The sequence below is a fragment of the Drosophila melanogaster genome, chromosome 2R, assembly GCF_000001215.4.
Source record: "Drosophila melanogaster chromosome 2R".
NCBI classification, from domain to species: domain Eukaryota; kingdom Metazoa; phylum Arthropoda; class Insecta; order Diptera; family Drosophilidae; genus Drosophila; species Drosophila melanogaster.
The window spans coordinates 20,463,457-20,480,193 of NT_033778.4; the positions used below are offsets into that span (position 1 = coordinate 20,463,457).

Below are 16,737 nucleotides of genomic sequence, written 5' to 3' on the forward strand. Positions count from 1 at the left end.
CCAAAAATAATAAGAATACCGTTTGGCTGGCAAGAGCAGTGTAGAGCAGTCAAAACAATGAAAACGCAAAAAGGCGGAATGGGTAAATCCCAAGAATATGGGGAACAAAAAATTAAAGCTCCGCAGGGAAAATAGAGGAAATTCCTCGTTCAACTTTGACTGCACCTGTTCGAACATCTTTCCTTTTATTTTCCACTTTGCTAAGTGGCAACAGCATAAGTAGTCCTCTTAAAGCTGTGACAGTCAAGCCTTTAAGGAGCTTGCTGGCCAAATAGGTGAGTTGACAGCCCAAGAAGGCTTTCCCAGTCGATATGCATATCGCACGGTGGCGATGTTGTGTAAGGGCACTTGGCAGTGTGCAAGCCGCAATACTGAAGAGTACTTTCTGCTTTCTTCGTTTCAGTTCCGCCCGAGTCGGTGATTATATTGGACAGCAAGGGTGTGACCATCGAGGATCACACGCTGGGTCCTTACAACGAGGGCTCTGGGATAAACATCACGTGCGTGGCCATCGGCGGTAAGTCCTTACCAGTTTTCATACCATATACGTACGTACGATGTGTGTGTGTGTGTAAAAGTGTTGACGCTGCAACGCTTGTGTCTGACAATTAAAAGTGATGAGCGTGAAAGTGCAGGCGAAAGATTTTCACATTTTATTTAATTTCCACCCGCCTGTCGACTGCACGGACACGAACTCGAACTCAAACAAGGGCTGGAGCTGGAAAACCAAGTGCAGACAATCGAGGAGCTCGGCAGCTCACACAATGCCCACACAAATTGCATTGAGAGCACTTGAGAATTGCTAAAAGCCAAACAAGACAACAAATGAAACAGCGAAAGGCACTTGTACACACACACACACACACAAACACACGCGCGCAGCCCACACACCCACAAACACCGATTCATATAGACCACACAGCACATATACCCTAGTGAAAGACACTCATCCACTCCGTGCACTTGTGAGCACATAAACAAACAGAAGACCGGCTAAAATGCTGCTAGCTAAACGCAGAGACAACTCCAAGTCTAAGCCGCATGGCAAACATATCAGTTGCACACACCCACATCCATACGCACACGTTACCCACAAGCCCGATAATTCTTTTTCTTGCCCGGGCATCTTGTAAGAACTCCCCAATTCCTCCACCTTCCACAGGCCGCCCGCAGCCGAGGGTTACCTGGCTGCATGGAAACACCGTCTACAAGAATGCCAGTGTGGGCCAACCCCTGTCCGAGCGACGGGTGGGCAATACCCTGTCCTTGGCTCGACTGGAGCGCAGGAATCTTCACATGCAGCTAACGTGCCGGGCGGAGAACAATAATTTGACAACGCCAATTATCAGCAGCGTCGTCCTCGACATGAACCGTGAGTAGTGCTTGGCCCCCGGGAGTCCCCTTGATTCCCCATTCCCCATTCGATTTCGGTCCGGGCCTAACTAATTAAATTCTATCGCCTCCAACAGTGCGTCCTTTGATTGTGAAGCTGCAGGGGGAGAATCGAGCTCTGTCGGCGGGGAATTCTTATCAGCTCAGTTGCGTTGTCATCGGAGCACGTCCAGCGCCGACGATTACCTGGTGGAAGGGCAGTACCCCCATGAAGAATACTCACGAGATTGTAAGTGGAAACGCAAGGCAGCCGTACAAAGTTCGACTAGCAAGAGGTCCTGTAGATGTTTACTTGAAAATAACTCGACTAAAATATCAGTGGAACTTGTCAAACTCTGCTGATTGAATTTTCTTGTATGTTTGTAATCTAATTGATAAGTTGTTTAAAGCATTTGTTTCTAATGCTTTAAAGCAGTCTCACTTTATCAAATTTAAACATTTAAAAAAGGACTAAATATAAGTAAGAATGAGTAATATTGTTTCAAGCTGGTGGTCGGAATCACCCGACTGCTACCCTGGTCAAAATGTTTATAAACATGCAAATTTCAAATGCCTGTCATCCTTGTTAATGGCTGCCCCAGAGTACACTTTCCATTCCCCATCGAGAGACAGAGCCGTACACATGCTTTGTGGTAATTGAAGTTACTCGAACGGCAGTCACGTAGCAAGGACCTCAATTAAAAGTCACCCCCTATCCATATGGCAGGACGTGCCAACCCTTTCCGAGTCCTTTGTCTTGGCCAACTGCTCAGCCGTTAACTAATTGTCCCGATCTCTCGCCCACTTCTTGTTATTTAGGCTACACCGGACGGTAATCTGACTACCTCGGTGCTGACATTCACGCCCACCATCGATGACCGCGGCAAGTTCCTCTCGTGTCGCGCGGAGCAGAGCATGATACCCGAGTCCGGAATGGAGGACGGCTGGAAATTGGACATATATCGTGAGTTTTGCTTAATATTTAATATGAAGTGCCAAAGTTTTTAATGAAACCGAAATCCTAAAGTCGGCTAGCGGTTTTAAAGTCGCTGTCCTCAACTTCACCTTTTACATTATACATATATATATGTATATATAGTGGTCCATATTTTTCTTCGATTCTCCTCAGCTGCGCAAGTTTTGGCAAATTAATTTCCAGCGGCCGCCGGTGAAACTTTTCCACAAAAACTTACGAAACTTTTTAACCCGCCACAAGCACCGCAACGCCGCCTGCAAAGTCATCTTTACGCTTTTACAGTTTTCGACCTGTTTGCACAAAATTTAAATGGCAAAGCCACCGCCGCCCCCTTCCTGACTCCAAAAATCGAGGACGAGTTCCGCTTCCTGTTTGCCTTGGGAGTGCGGTTTTGTTGCTTACCTTTTAACTTTTCCACTTTTTTGCTGCACAACCAGCCACGCCCGCCCAAAACTCGATTCGATTGAAATATCTGGTTCATACGCCGCGAAACGAATCCTTCGGCGCGCGAAGGGGGCACTGTTTGCTCAATTTGATAGATTGCTTAATAAGCTTAATTGATTCGCATTCGCGCACCAATTTCGAATTAATCAAGTTAAAATGTTGCTCAGTTACCCAATGGCCTACCCTAACCACCCCAACCCACCAACTCGCCACAGCCAGCCGAACACCATTTTGAAGGCCTAATTGCCGAGTTGGCCAACGGAAAAAGTATAATCATAAACAAACAAGCTGGCACGGAAAAAATCGTAGAGCGAGTTGAGTGAAAGTAGGGGAAGCTGAACATTTGAGCAACTTAAATTGGCTAATTTGTGCGGCTTACGCAGTAATTACATCTTTCGGCCCTGTGCTTCCGGAATTTTATTTGCCTGCCAGGTTTATTACTCGTCTGGCCAGGCGATTTAAAGTAATTAGCTACGCCGATGTCATGGCAGCAAAATCTGTTTTCCTTCATAGCCAAGCACAATGACGTCTATCCAATTTACACGTTCTTTTCATTCGCAGACATACCGGTGGTGAGCCTGGAGCTGGGAACCAATTCGCTTAACTCAACTCTGCGCGAGGGAATCGATGTCTTCTTCGAGTGCAACATCAAATCGAATCCCTGGATATACGAAGTTAGCTGGCGGCACAATGTAAGTGACAGACAGATGCCATTTTACACGCGATTCACCGCCTACCCCACAAATTTCGAAAGTAAATTGAACGCCCCACTGCCTTTGCCAACTCGCGTCTAATTTCATACGACTTGGGGGCACTTTTGAGACCAGGAGAGCGCAGGAGAGCCTCTTAACAGCAACATGCATATATATTAGCAGCGATATTATTATTATAATTATTATTTTATATACCATACATACATTAGCCTTTGGCGGCTGATCGAAAGCCCAAAACTCCGGCCGAAATGGAACGCATAATTGTTGCATATTTTAGGGCGGCTGCCAAGGGGCTAAAAATTGGAATCTACTCAACGCAGCGCACACATAGAAAGCGAGCACACAATTTATTATTGAATTACTGGGCTGTGAGAGCACTTAATAATTTATGCAGACCGGGCCTAATTTATGCAGCAGCCAGCGGGTCTTCAATCAGCAATCCCGCCCTCCGGCCGACGGGGCGTATGCGCAATGTAACGCAACATAAAAGTGTTATTAGCTTTGAGAAATTAAATTTATTTCAATTTAGCAGTTATCGGTAAATTGAATTCAATTCAATAAATTATTGCGCCACACACGAATGGGGTGGAATTTGGTATTCGATATATTCCATTTTCAATTTACCTTTCACTTTTCACTTTTTGCTTTCAATTTCAGGGTAAGATTCTAACCAACAATCCAGCCGAAGGCATCGCCGTCTCCAACCAGAGTCTGGTGCTTCAAAATGCCAGCCGGGCGAGAAGTGGCATCTACACCTGTGTGGGCAGTAATCGGGAGGGCGACGGCGAGAGCAATCCCGTTCAGCTGGACATACGATGTGAGTATGGGTGTCCTTCGTCCTTGGACTTAGCTGCAGTGTGTTAATTTACATAACAGCTTAATTAAAACGAAGTGGATCTTTCGATTGCAATGTGTAACTAACACGTTACACAATGCAATTACAGCAGGACGAGTGTCCGTCTGTCCGTCAGTGTCTGTTTGCGACTTATCCTGTCAGAGACAAATTGAATTTTTCCCGTAAATCAGACAAATAAATCAATTAAGCAAGCAACAATGCAGCCGCAAACGAGGCGACAATGCTGGCATTTTCTTTAAATATTTAATTGTGGAAAATCCAGGAGTTCTCGTCGTCAAGTGAAATGCTCCCATCGAGCGCGTATCAAGCTCAAGTTGGGCCAATGTTTTTCTTTAATTATGCAGATAGCCATGCAATTGAAACCGATGCCCTGCGCTTTGTCTCCTTGCAGTTGCTCCTGTTTGCCGACCTCGCCAGCGTCTCTCCTATAGCTCGGGCAGGCATGAGACTGTCAAGGTGGCCTGCGAAATTGATGCCAATCCCGCGGAGGCCACCTACGTTTGGAAATTCAATGCAACCCAGGGCGAAACAGTTGACATACCGGCTTCGCAAGTGGCCGTGGATCGGGGCCGAAGTATAGCCCATTACACGCCCATGACGGAGAATGTAAGTTCACCACATCCCAGACCCATTGCCCTGTTCATGTCCATGCCCAATCCCATGCCCATTTCCATTCCCATTCCGAATCCTGCTGCCCCTTCTGGAGGCCATATAAATCAGTCCGTGGCACGCCCTTGAGGGCCAGCACATAATTTTCCAAACGAGTTGCGGTTTTGAATTTTCAATTAAGGTTGAAAAGGTGTGTTGCCAACGGCGTTGCCATCGCCGCAGTGCATGCATAAATTAAGCCAACGAAATGCATTGTCACTCAACCCGACCCCCTATCCCTGCCACCCACCTGGCACCCCCATACGGCCGTATCCTTTCGCCACCCACACTCGTTCTGATGCCCGTGTTTGCGATTTCTTCTTTGCATTGCCAGGACTACGGTACGCTGCTCTGCTGGGCCACCAACGAAATTGGCGATCAAAGTGAACCCTGCGTATACACAATATTCCCAGCAGGTGAGTTGCAATTGGGGGTAGAGATGTGGGCGGGAAGTGGGTGATTCACCTGTATGCCGGGCTATGTGCCTTCGTGCCTCGCGTGCCGACAGCTTGGACCCTATCTATTTCGGGCTTTATAGGTTTTATCCGGCACTCAAATAGGGTAACTTGTTACATTTTTTTATTTTTATTTAATTAATATCCAATTTGTATTATTTAATTTAATTATTTAATTTTTTATTTTTTAATAGAAAATAATGATAATTATTCAGTATAATTCTTATCTACACGGTATCTATGCCGCCATCATCAAAATTTCTAGCCGTGGGAAAGAGTTTGGCTTTCAGCGGTTTTTGTTTGTGTTTTGTTTTGGGTTTTGCAAAGTCCCGCTGTGCTGATTTGTCGATGACTTTGGCACTTTGGCGCTTCGCTTTTTCTGGCTGCTGGATTAGGCAAACTTGCGCTGCGAGTTAGCTTATTGATTTTGAAGAGTATGCGCATGCAAGAGCCGTAGACAAATGCTTGGGGTCTCGGCAATTTGTTGCCTGATCTGCCACTAAGCCGGAATAATAAATACCTATTTCTACGTCTCCTCGCTTGCAGGCGAGCCGGATCCGTTGCTAAACTGCACGGTGCTCAACCAGACATCGACGGGCTTCCAAATCGAATGCATCGAGGGCTTCAATGGCGGCCTGCAGCAGGACTTTATAATGGAGGTTTACATGAACGGAACGACACGACATCCCAAAATTTCAAAATCAAAGTGAGTACGGCTCGAGTGCCGGAACTGTACGCAAAAAGAAAAAAAAAAAAAAAAAAAAAGGCAGAAAGGGGCAAAATACCAGAAAAAGAGGCGGAATGGACACGGAGCAATCAGAATCACACGCCGTGTGACTTCTGCATTACAACAAGCCCAACGAGCCGTGGCATCGAACAGAACGCATGGCCATGGTTACGTTTGGATCCATGGATCCATGGCGATGTGAACATCCTGCAGCTGCAGCTGCTCCTTCGGCGAAACCCATTTGTCCTGCTCTTTGCTCTGCCACTGGCACTGGCCTTTTTTGCGGTTTCCTCGTTCTTGATTTGGACATTCAAATATCGATTCAACTTCGTTGCAGGCGACCGTACTTTGAGGTAAGCGGACTGGTGCCCGGAATGGGCTACAATGTCTTCCTCATTGCCAACAACAGCAAGGGCCGTAGCAATGCCACCATTTTGCAGGTCTACACGCTGAAGGATCCGGAGAAGCAGACGGGTGAGTTTAATCACACGGGACTCACCCTGCGAATCTTCCAGTTTCGAGGACCAAATCCATCCTACACATATAAGGCTCGAGTGATGCGGGCTGTCCTGTCATTCTCTTCTCCCTGTGCGTTTGCAATTTCATGCATGTCCTAGTCCGAGTCCTTGCCCACTGCCTATAAATTAATTGGCAAGGGCCTGTGCACACTTACAGCTGTTTCATTTGTCTTTTAGTTCTGCCTTCAGTTCTTTCTAACATGGTTTCTTTCCCTTATGCCTTATTTCAAACTGCACGCTTTATTTTAGTTAAAATAACATTCACTAAGTCCTTCCAAGGACTTAGGCCTGCCTATACCAAAACAAAAGCGACAGCGACCACGACCAGCGACTGCGTTTGCGATGAGGATGAGTTCCTAAATCTGGGCAAGGGAATTAGCCACGACGAGGGCACAGACGCTGACCAGCAAGAAGGTAGCGGTGGACTATCCTTTTCTATAATTTTCTATTAACTATGCTTTTTATTGTTTAACTTGTAGTACTGCCTTGTTTGCTTATTATTATTTGCTTTAATATTAATTCAATGTTATTATTTAAATATGAATTTTAATTTGATTTATGATTTGTTGTTGTACGAGTATGTAGCTTTAGTTGTTATTCATGTGTTTAATATTAAATATTTATTTGTGTTTGTTTCCCTTAGCCGTTTTGTAATAATATGTTAGTTTTATATTTGCTGTAATTAATTTCCACTTAAACATTTTTTGGTTTATAGCACCATTAATTCACTTTAACAACTTCACCCCACCAAGTCTGCAAAAAAAAAGCTGCACAAATAAATCCGGATGCCAAATGGTTTTATTTTCCTGTTCCCTTTTTTATGTTGGGTCACTAAAAATTCTCGACATGCCGACATGGACTGAGACCAAAATTAGCTAGCCAGGGGGTTGGCGGTGGCGGTGGAAAGCGGTTCGGATTACAACTCGCAGACATGCACCCACACACATGCAGCTCATTAGGGCGGCACTAAATTCAAGGCACGTGCGACACAAACTGCCACCGACAACAGCAACAACAATAACAGCCAAAGGACGAAGACAGGACCAAGAACGGAACGTAGTTAGCAGCTCATAAAACAATGCAGTGTCGCTGAAAGAAAGAAGGAGAAAAGGTGGTGCACAGAGAAAAATCCATCACAATTAAAATCATTTTCAAAGAAAATGCAGTTCAGTCTAGCTTTGAGGCGCTTCATAAGTGTTTTCATGAAATTATATACATCACATTAGGTACAACTTATTTCAAGGAGCTATGATTGCTCACCGTTATTTTTTTCTGTGTACTCGAAGCAATATGTAAATGGAGAAGCACTTGCTTATCCACCAATCTCTGGTCTCTTTCCGGTTTCCCCTTTTTTACTTTCCCTCATTCTCTCGCAGACCTCTCGTTGGCCTATGCCCCCGTCATCGAGGACATCCGGCCATTCCTCGGCATTCTGGCCGGCATCGTGGGCAGCATTTTCCTGGTGGCCCTCATCATTGTGATTGTGGTGCGTGTGCGCGGCTCTTCGGGGCGCGATCGCAATAATTACTCACATCCGGGAAGCGGCGTCGGCGGCGTGGGCGGCGTGGGCGGCACCACCGGCAACGGCAGTGGGATGGGCGGCGGTGGCGGCGGTGTGGGCGGCACCACGGCCAACGGGAATGGCAGTCTGGGGCTGCTGGCTAGCAACAACAATGGCAGCCTCGTCATCGGCACCCTGGGCCACAATGGTGGGCAATCAGTGCAGGATATGCACCGCATCGGCCGGGAGACGTGCCATGTGACGAGCAGTCTGGACAGCATCGACAAGAATCCGGACATCATACCGCAAGGTGGGTTGGGTGAGTTTCCACAGGTGGCTTCGATTATAACGGTCGCCGAGCTAATCCTCAATGCCCACGGGGCTGAATCCCTTTTTTTTTTTTTGCAGACGGACACGACCTAGACGATGAGTGGACGACAAAGGGACATGGTCGCACTTACGCCACGGCAGCGATGGCCGAGCAAAATGCCGTGATAACCTCCGGCACCTATGATCACCTGATGCCCACGTACGCCGTTGTCGACAAGAAGACAGCACCGCCTCCCGGCCATGGCCAGTACATCCAGTATAATACACTCATTCCCGTTAGCAAAATGGGCGCTTATGCCAATCAACAGCAGCAGCTCCAGCAGCAGCCGCAACAGAAGGTAAGTTATGGACACCCTAATCCACTTTCACTGGCGGGCACAAAACCTTTTACAATATGCCTGAGATACCGCCATCGGAGCCTTAATTTATGACCCATGGACGGCTGACCAGGTGATGGTCACCCCTTATTGTTTCACTTGGTAATAGCCATCCACATATTTCTGGTTAAGTGGTTTTTATAGCCAGCAGTTTAGTTTGTTGCCGTTGCCTCTTGATAATCACAAAGAAGTCTCTTAAAGGAAGCTCTTGCTTAGAAGTACGGCTATTAAAAAGTATATAACTATTAAGTAAAAGCCATTAATTGGGCTAGAGTCAATTTAACAGTATATAATTAATGCACAATAATTAGAAGCAAATGGATCAATATTAAACATTAGGATACACATAACTTGAACAAAAAGTTAATGGGGCTGAAAAGAAAACTATTTAAAACTAACTCACAGCTACCACACTCTGTCATTGAAGAACTACAAAAATATAGCAAACTTACAAAAAACGAAAAGTTTCCTAACAAAAACTCCTGAAGGTCGCCAGTGAAAAATAAGCGAAACAACAATGACTCTGATGGGAATAGAACAGCATCATCTGCAGTTGTACGAGAAGCGAAGAAACCAACATAATTTGAAAATCATTTAAGTAGAAATTTCTCTATGCTAGCCACGCCCCTTTCCGAAGGAGTAAGAGCCAGTAAGCGATAGCTGAAGCTCCAAGAGCAGCCGCAGCAGCTGCAGCAATATAAATTTTCCATTTGCGAATTTAATAAAAATAAGTTGCAGGCGGACCCAGCGCCATTCGAGACTGCGAAGCAGCAACCGCTAAGGAGCCAAAGGATGTGCGCATCCTGTTTCCAACCCCACCGCTCCTTCGCCAGCAACCTCGAAATGCAATAAACGGCCAAGTGTGTGCCTCGCTGAGGGTTCTGGTTTTGGTTCTGGTTCTGGTTGGAAAACGACTGTTAAGGGCAGGGCCAGCAACGGCAGACACATTACAAACAGGCGCCGGAAGTGGGCGGTGTCTGGCCTAAACAAACAGACCAACAGCAGACATAAAGCAGTCAGAAGCGAACCGTGAATTCTGTTTGATGTGTATTAGCTTAAACCTGCTCAGGTTATTAATAATACCTTCTGCTCGTGTCACTTAATATCTACTACTTTATATTTCCTTGGAAAGGATTTGACAATACCAAACATTGTATGTTTAATAGGGCAATCATTGAAAGTTTCCAGCAGCTTTGCGGTTTGTTTTATTTAGAAAGGCGGTTATGATTGTGACAATGATGAGTGAGGTGGTGTATCAAATATAATTTCATTGAGTGACAGAAATAATTTTATAAGAAAAAACAGTTTTCAAGATTTCTTCGAAAATTCATAGGTCAAAAGGTATAATTTTGTAATATCTTTGTTTCCTTCAACTTTCTCTCCTTCAGACTGAGCTCAGTTATAGCGAACTAAGCGCTCCTCTCGTCAGCGGCCCGGTGGGCGTTCAACGGATGGCACCCTACTGCAGCGCGACCTTGGGACGGCCGGGCAGGCAGGCGGAACTTAAGCGTGCGGAGCCGAACATCTACTCGCAGGTAAATGTTATGATGGACGACGAGATTCTGGCCGACTTGCAGGCGGCCACAGCATCCGGCAGAAGCTATGTGGCTGGAGCCGTGGTCGACAATGTGGGCGGAGCGCCCAATCTCTACGTTCAAGGCTATGCGACGCGTGTTTAGCATTGAATCGAATAGTTGATTATAATTTCGTTATTTATATTGATAGTTTTTGGTTATTAAAAATAAACTTAATTTATTCCACTCATTAACTGTATGATTTGTGCACAGTTCTAGCTTAATTACATTCTATATTTGTGGGGAGCCACAGAAAATAAATTATCATCCAGCCACGATAAAAAGCTGACCAAATCAATGAATCGACGTCCAAAAAAAAATACTCCGAGCCGGCATGGAAAATATTTATCTTCCATCGAAAAGCAATTTTGGTTATTACACATACGCACCGTAGCACACACACACAAGTGAAGACCAAAAACAGGGAATTCTGAGGTTCGAGCTTTAGAAGACACAGAAAATCTGACAGATGTAGAGTAATGACGAAGGCATACCCTCGATGAAAGCGCATAAAATATTTGATGGAATTTACCCAGAAAATTGAGTACCTGGGACTCTGGCCACAGACTTGCAAAGAACTTGCCTGTGAAACGTAAATACATAAACTTGACAGATATGACAGAGGAGAAGAAAATTTTTCGAATTTGTCTGGCAATGGCAGACAAGTTGTGTTCCGATTTTGTGGAACACTCCCATCGGGACTTTTGCACAGTCGAGACTACTTCTCTTTGTTTATCCGGCCAGCTTTCATTCCTCTCAATTATTGAAAAGACTTGAGTTATGACCAAGTGTAGTTGAATAGATATAGATTCAGGCTGGACAGGTAGCAAATGCACTAGAACAGCCATTGTGATGTAGGAGAACTCGTTCGTTGGGAATACAAACCAAAACAACGATTAATGCAACCACATGAGCGCAGTTCTGGCATCCATTTCACATAATGACATTGTTTGGCCTTATTGTCATTTATCGAAAAGTTGTACACGACATGTACTTGGCTCTCGAGTGCTTTTCCTATGCAATCCAAAAAAAAGTTCCTTTAATATCCAGCTAATAGTTGTATTATTTTATATTTTGAAATAATTTCAGTTGGTTTTCTTTATGTCCCATAAGTAAAAAACAAAAATCCCTTAAACCGCTTTATTAAATATAACATAATCTTTTGTTGCCACACTTAATTGCATATTTTGAAGTCTATGCCAGACCATATACTCCAATTTGAATGGAGCTAAAAATTAATTCATTAAAATCCCGTTGTGCCCATTAAGAGAACAACGTCAGCATGCCCCGCCCAGGCGTACGCGTTAATTACGGATATAAGCATATAAACATGCGTCGCATACTCGCGCCCACAAAGCCAGCTCGCAGAAACACGACCCACCGATGGGCCAATTATTGTAGTAGCTCACCACATAGCCAGCCTCTTGTATGCCACGGCAACCATGTTGGCTAAATAAACGCCTGCCGCGATGTTAACTATCAGTAACATGGCGAGGGGTAAGTGGGGGCGGTGGAACCGCAGAGTCCGCGATGCCAGCAATATGCGTGGGAAACCACATATACATATTAACATACAGGCCACTGGCACAGTATTCAGATTTACTATACCAAACCATGGCATTAAATTGCGGAAAATAATTAATATTATCTTTCAGTACTATGCAATCAAATTGTTTAAGTTTAAAGTTTGATTTTAGTACTTGTGTACTTTGGTATTTCATACTTAGAAGTTTGAAAAGGTTTGGGCCCAACGAATAGCCACTGCTAATTAGTTGGCGCCCAACGTGGGACCTAAATTAACGCGTTCTCTAAATTAATTATGTTTAGGTTCAGCATTATCATTTACTCTCCTCATCGATCAATTACTTTTGTTTCAACCCTCAAACTCGTGACTAACTCGCAGCATATAAATCATCACATGACTAAAACCTCATTACCTACCTCCTCTACCTAACCGCCACAGATCGATCTGGCACATCATCCCATGCCCATGTACTCAACGAGCCCGATGTTTGGCACGAACAGCACCATCACCGGAGTCACCATGTCGCATCCATCACAATTGGCCACCTTCTCGCCGACGCCGCCGCCGCCCATCTTCACCCACAGTATGGTGACCACTGGCGATGGGCTCCTGCAGCCGGTGACGTGCATGGGCCTGGTGGCAACATCTTCGGCAGGGGCATCGGTTCCTGGTCCTGTTCCACTGGCCCCGCAGCAACAGCAACAGCAGCAGCTGACAGCGGCCAATGGCGGAAACGGAAGCATCGTCGGCATGGGCATGAGCCTTTATGGCAGCGATGTGGTAAGTGTCAGTTTGATGTACTTCCCCAATTCCTGGAAGCTCCTGCTGCTCCTTGTTGATAGCGAACCGGTCGTCAAGGCAACTCTCTCGCCTAATGTCCAAAACGTTGAAAGCATCAATATGCAAAGTGGATTTTCGGGCAAGGATTTTTGGCAGTGCTTCTTGGCACGAAGGGGTTTGGGGGAAACGGCAGCAGGAAACATTTATCTTCGCCCCCGAACCACCCGCACCTCGGGGCCATCTTTTGTGCCCAATTTTGTTTTCGTTTTTCCTTTATAAATGGTAGCCGCTGGGGCGGAAAATGGGTTTTTGCGGTCGGGCTGATAACTGCTAAAGTGATTGCAACCGCCGAAAGGGTATTCAAATGTAGAAAATTAAGACTGGAAACTGTTCGAGTTCAGATATTTAACGCCTAAGTAGAACACGATTGAACAACTTCATTTTTGGGACCTAAGAGCTCCCGTTTTTTTGTTCGGTTCTCATCACAATTTCCTCTACATTACGCGCCTTTCAATCGATTAGCCCACCCAGTGCGTCATCGATCAACAGATGACTCACCGTCTCCTCAACTCAGTGACAGTGCAATTTTCTGGCAATCCATAACCTTTGATCCCTCAACAGACAACTTTAAACTCAGCTTGAGGGAGACAGAGAAAGATAGATAGAATTTTGCCGGCATTTTCAATGGGTTCAAGGCGGTAAATGACCCCTGAATGTGCTGCAGGATAATAAAAAAAAAAAGCTAGCCGCTCGCTGTCCCGCTCCCGCCGCCAGTGTCCGCCATTCATTGTCTCTGTCCGTTGCTTTATAAATACCCCATTATGTATACTCCCAACGCAGCAGCGCAGCAGTGCGTTCGTCCTGGCCCTTCTCCACGATATAGCCGCTAGTGGACCAGGCCAACAGGCTTTGGCCATTGCATTGTCCCCGCTGATGTTCGTTCCACAAAAAGAATTACGTTTTTACAACAATATCATGCCAAAAGGACACTGCGGTGTGACAACTTTTGACTCTAATGATTGCAATTATTATGACCCAAATAAGAAGAAGAGCACCGGGACATGAAGAGAATGGGCAAAAAAACGGGAGCAGAACAACATCATCATCAAGAGCAGCAGCAGCAGCAGCAGCAGCAGCAGCAGCGACTGAATTCACAATGTTTTATTCCTCTGCTGCCTTCTCGGCCATTTTTTGTGTTGCCTTTTCTTGAGCTGCTCCTTTCGTTTGTCACTGATGTGGCCCTTGTTTTTCCCGCATTCGGCTCCCAAAGGCGGCCAAAACACTTTGGGCCTTGTTGACCCAGGGGAGTTGGCCAAAAACACAGAAAATGGCTGCGAGACTTGTTGGTTTCGTCTTTTTTGTGTTTGTCTTTGGTTTGGCAAAACCAAATATTACGCATACACAGCGTTTTTGCTGGTACAATTCGCTGGCCAGGGTGGCGGGAAACTTGAATTTGTAATAGCTGTGAGTACTCAAATAATGTGCGGCTCATTAATTTTAAAGCAGCGCTCTTTAGGACTTCTTGCCCCCGAGCTGTCTCCTGGTATTTCCTTGGCTAAATACGGTTTTTGTCATTGTTATTTTGTCAAAATGTCTCATCTCGACCCCATTCTTCTCTTCTCGCCATTTCAGGGCAAACCACAGTTGCTAAAGACCGTACCGGAGGAGGTTCACCATCAGCTGAACGGGGAGGATATCCTGATCGCCCAGGATCGCAATCTCGGATCGGGAACTCGCTTCTGACGCTAAGCTCTAGGTCGGGAGGAGCAACTAATCTAAAGTCATAGCCAAACAGGGAATGCAAATCAAAAGAGAGAACTATGAGAAACTATGAGGAAAAAATCGGGGAATAATTGGTAAACAAATTGACTATAAGTTGTATGTGATGAGCCAGTAAAAAAAAGCCACAATTGAGTTGATTTTAAAGCAGAGGGAGCTGCCTTAGCTAGCACTCTTTTAAGAAAGCAAAGAACATTATGCGTTGATACCAAATGGATGATGGCAAACCCTGTAAAAAGATAACAATAAACTGTGCATGTAAATTGTTCGAGGCAAACGTGAAGCTCAGCAAGAAAAATCCATTAGGCCTAAGATGACGTGTAAATTACGGAATACAATTAACACTTATAGCTCTAATTGAAACTAACATTACATCTGGATAACAAACAAAAAAAAAACACTGAATTGTTAATATATTTTTAAACAACAGCTTTAAGCGCCAAAAGAGAAACATAAACTTTTAGCTAAGTAAACGAATTCATAATTGTTGTTGACCTTTGAGTTTGAGTAACCTAGCTCCCATTACCATTTAGCTTGTAACTTAGGCGTAACTAAGGCATTTACAACATCTAAATCAAATTCATCTAGCTTTAAGCTCCGACTTAGCATAGTTCAAATTGTAATAAAAAGATCATAAAGAATTTAAAGAAACACTAACCCTAAGGTAACCAAATAATGAACAATTAATAAACGACTTAAATTAGCAAATCCAGTTTGCATTTTATACGTAACAAACTACGAGAATGAAAATCCGAACAGGTTTGCGACAAAGCAACCAAATCCCTGGAAAAGTAAAATTCTACTCTAAGAAGAAATGCATAAAATAATAAAATTAAAAGGCTAAGCAACTGCATGTAAAATATTTAATTGAGTATTAGGCTAAAGTTAATAAATTAAATTTAATAAAATGTATGAAAACAGAAATCGCACGAGCGTACTGATAATGGCAATGGCAAGTGGGTGCAATTACACCAGGTTTCCCATCTCTTCAACTCTCAATTCAAGTTAATTTAAATGGCAATAGAAGTTAGTATACATGTTGGGATGCTGCGACCCCGTTCCCTCTCGATTTCACCTTTTTGGGCACTAACTGGAGCAAACAGGATGTTGCAGCATGTTGATGTTTTCAAACACGAGGGCGTGGCAGCGAGGGGCGGCGTGTGTCCAGTGTGCTCGGCACTGCCTTGTAGCCAACGGTAAATATTGACGGGTCGCGTGAACAAACAAAGGGACAAGCGGAAGTCAAGCCGAGCGACACAACCGCAGAGGAACAATAACAAAAGCGCCTGACAATCTGCATTGAGTACAGAAGCAGCCGCAAAGGCAACAGCAACCGAAGTAGCAACAGCAACATCAACTAGTTGAAGCAGCAACATGGCCGATACAGCTCTCAAAAATTGTCGGGCCATGTAAATTTTGTATGCGAAAGCACTTAACACCGTTTTCGCTTAAGCAACGCAAACATCCAGGAAGTAGTGGCGGCCCAGGTAACTGAGTTAGATGACAGTCACCGGCATTTATGAGCCGGTAAGCAGGCCTGCCTACATGGAAAGCAAATTATGCAAATTTCGAACGCATCGCCGCCGCCGTCGATGACTTGTAAATTTTGCGGTTCGCTCCGGAATACCTGTTTAGATTGCAAGATATGCCATATATGCCATAAGCTGGGCAAAGGCACACAAGCGCGCAACGCAACGCATATGTACAGATCAAATATTTGAATCCAAGACGCCGAAGCTGGCTCGAAATTGAAGTGGACCACATGTCAGACCGCAAAGCCACAGAACGGGGTCAAACGGTGACCAACGCGGCCGTTAAGCCGCCAGATTGAAAACAATTAATCAAAATGCGGCACATAAATTATAAATTAAACGCCTGCTTATGCTCATTTTCGAAGCTGAGGTGGGCCAGTTCTACAAGTAGAAACTCTCATCCGTTGAAGGCCATCAATCAGGCGGTGGCCATAAAGCTGGAAATCGCATGGCTGGAAATCATACTTCCGTTGGCAGAAAAATGGCGCTCAATTGTTTCCTAAATCATAAATAAATATTAAAAATCAATTTGAAAGCGATTTTGCTACCTCTGCAGCAAAAAGAAGATGAAATACGGCCGCAGTCATGAAATAAATAAATAAATTTAGAGACAGACAACAATACAGGATAC

General features: G+C 44.8%; 1 protein-coding gene across 4 annotated transcripts in view; it reads left to right on the forward strand.

Moving 5' to 3' along the window:
• Nucleotides 1-15,495, forward strand: part of side-VIII (sidestep VIII) — a 54,614-nt gene extending 39,119 nt beyond the window's left edge. For 2 of the 4 annotated variants that reach the window (NM_001103912.3, NM_001144248.2), the window contains 16 exons: nt 404-517; nt 1,163-1,372; nt 1,470-1,621; nt 2,191-2,335; nt 3,353-3,483; nt 4,162-4,321; nt 4,752-4,966; nt 5,343-5,424; nt 6,010-6,169; nt 6,528-6,664; nt 6,958-7,122; nt 8,085-8,519; nt 8,618-8,877; nt 10,305-10,589; nt 12,454-12,795; nt 14,428-15,495. In NM_001103912.3, the coding sequence (NP_001097382.2) occupies nt 404-517; nt 1,163-1,372; nt 1,470-1,621; nt 2,191-2,335; nt 3,353-3,483; nt 4,162-4,321; nt 4,752-4,966; nt 5,343-5,424; nt 6,010-6,169; nt 6,528-6,664; nt 6,958-7,122; nt 8,085-8,519; nt 8,618-8,877; nt 10,305-10,589; nt 12,454-12,795; nt 14,428-14,538 (3,104 nt within the window). In that variant the 3' untranslated portion in view covers nt 14,539-15,495. Of the gene's footprint in view, nt 1-403; nt 518-1,162; nt 1,373-1,469; nt 1,622-2,190; nt 2,336-3,352; nt 3,484-4,161; nt 4,322-4,751; nt 4,967-5,342; nt 5,425-6,009; nt 6,170-6,527; nt 6,665-6,957; nt 7,509-8,084; nt 8,529-8,617; nt 8,878-10,304; nt 10,590-12,453; nt 12,796-14,427 lie in introns of those variants that run through there. The other 2 variants (NM_001103913.3, NM_166392.4) reach the window with 2 other exon arrangements.
• The last annotated feature ends 1,242 nt before the right edge of the window (nt 15,496-16,737 follow it).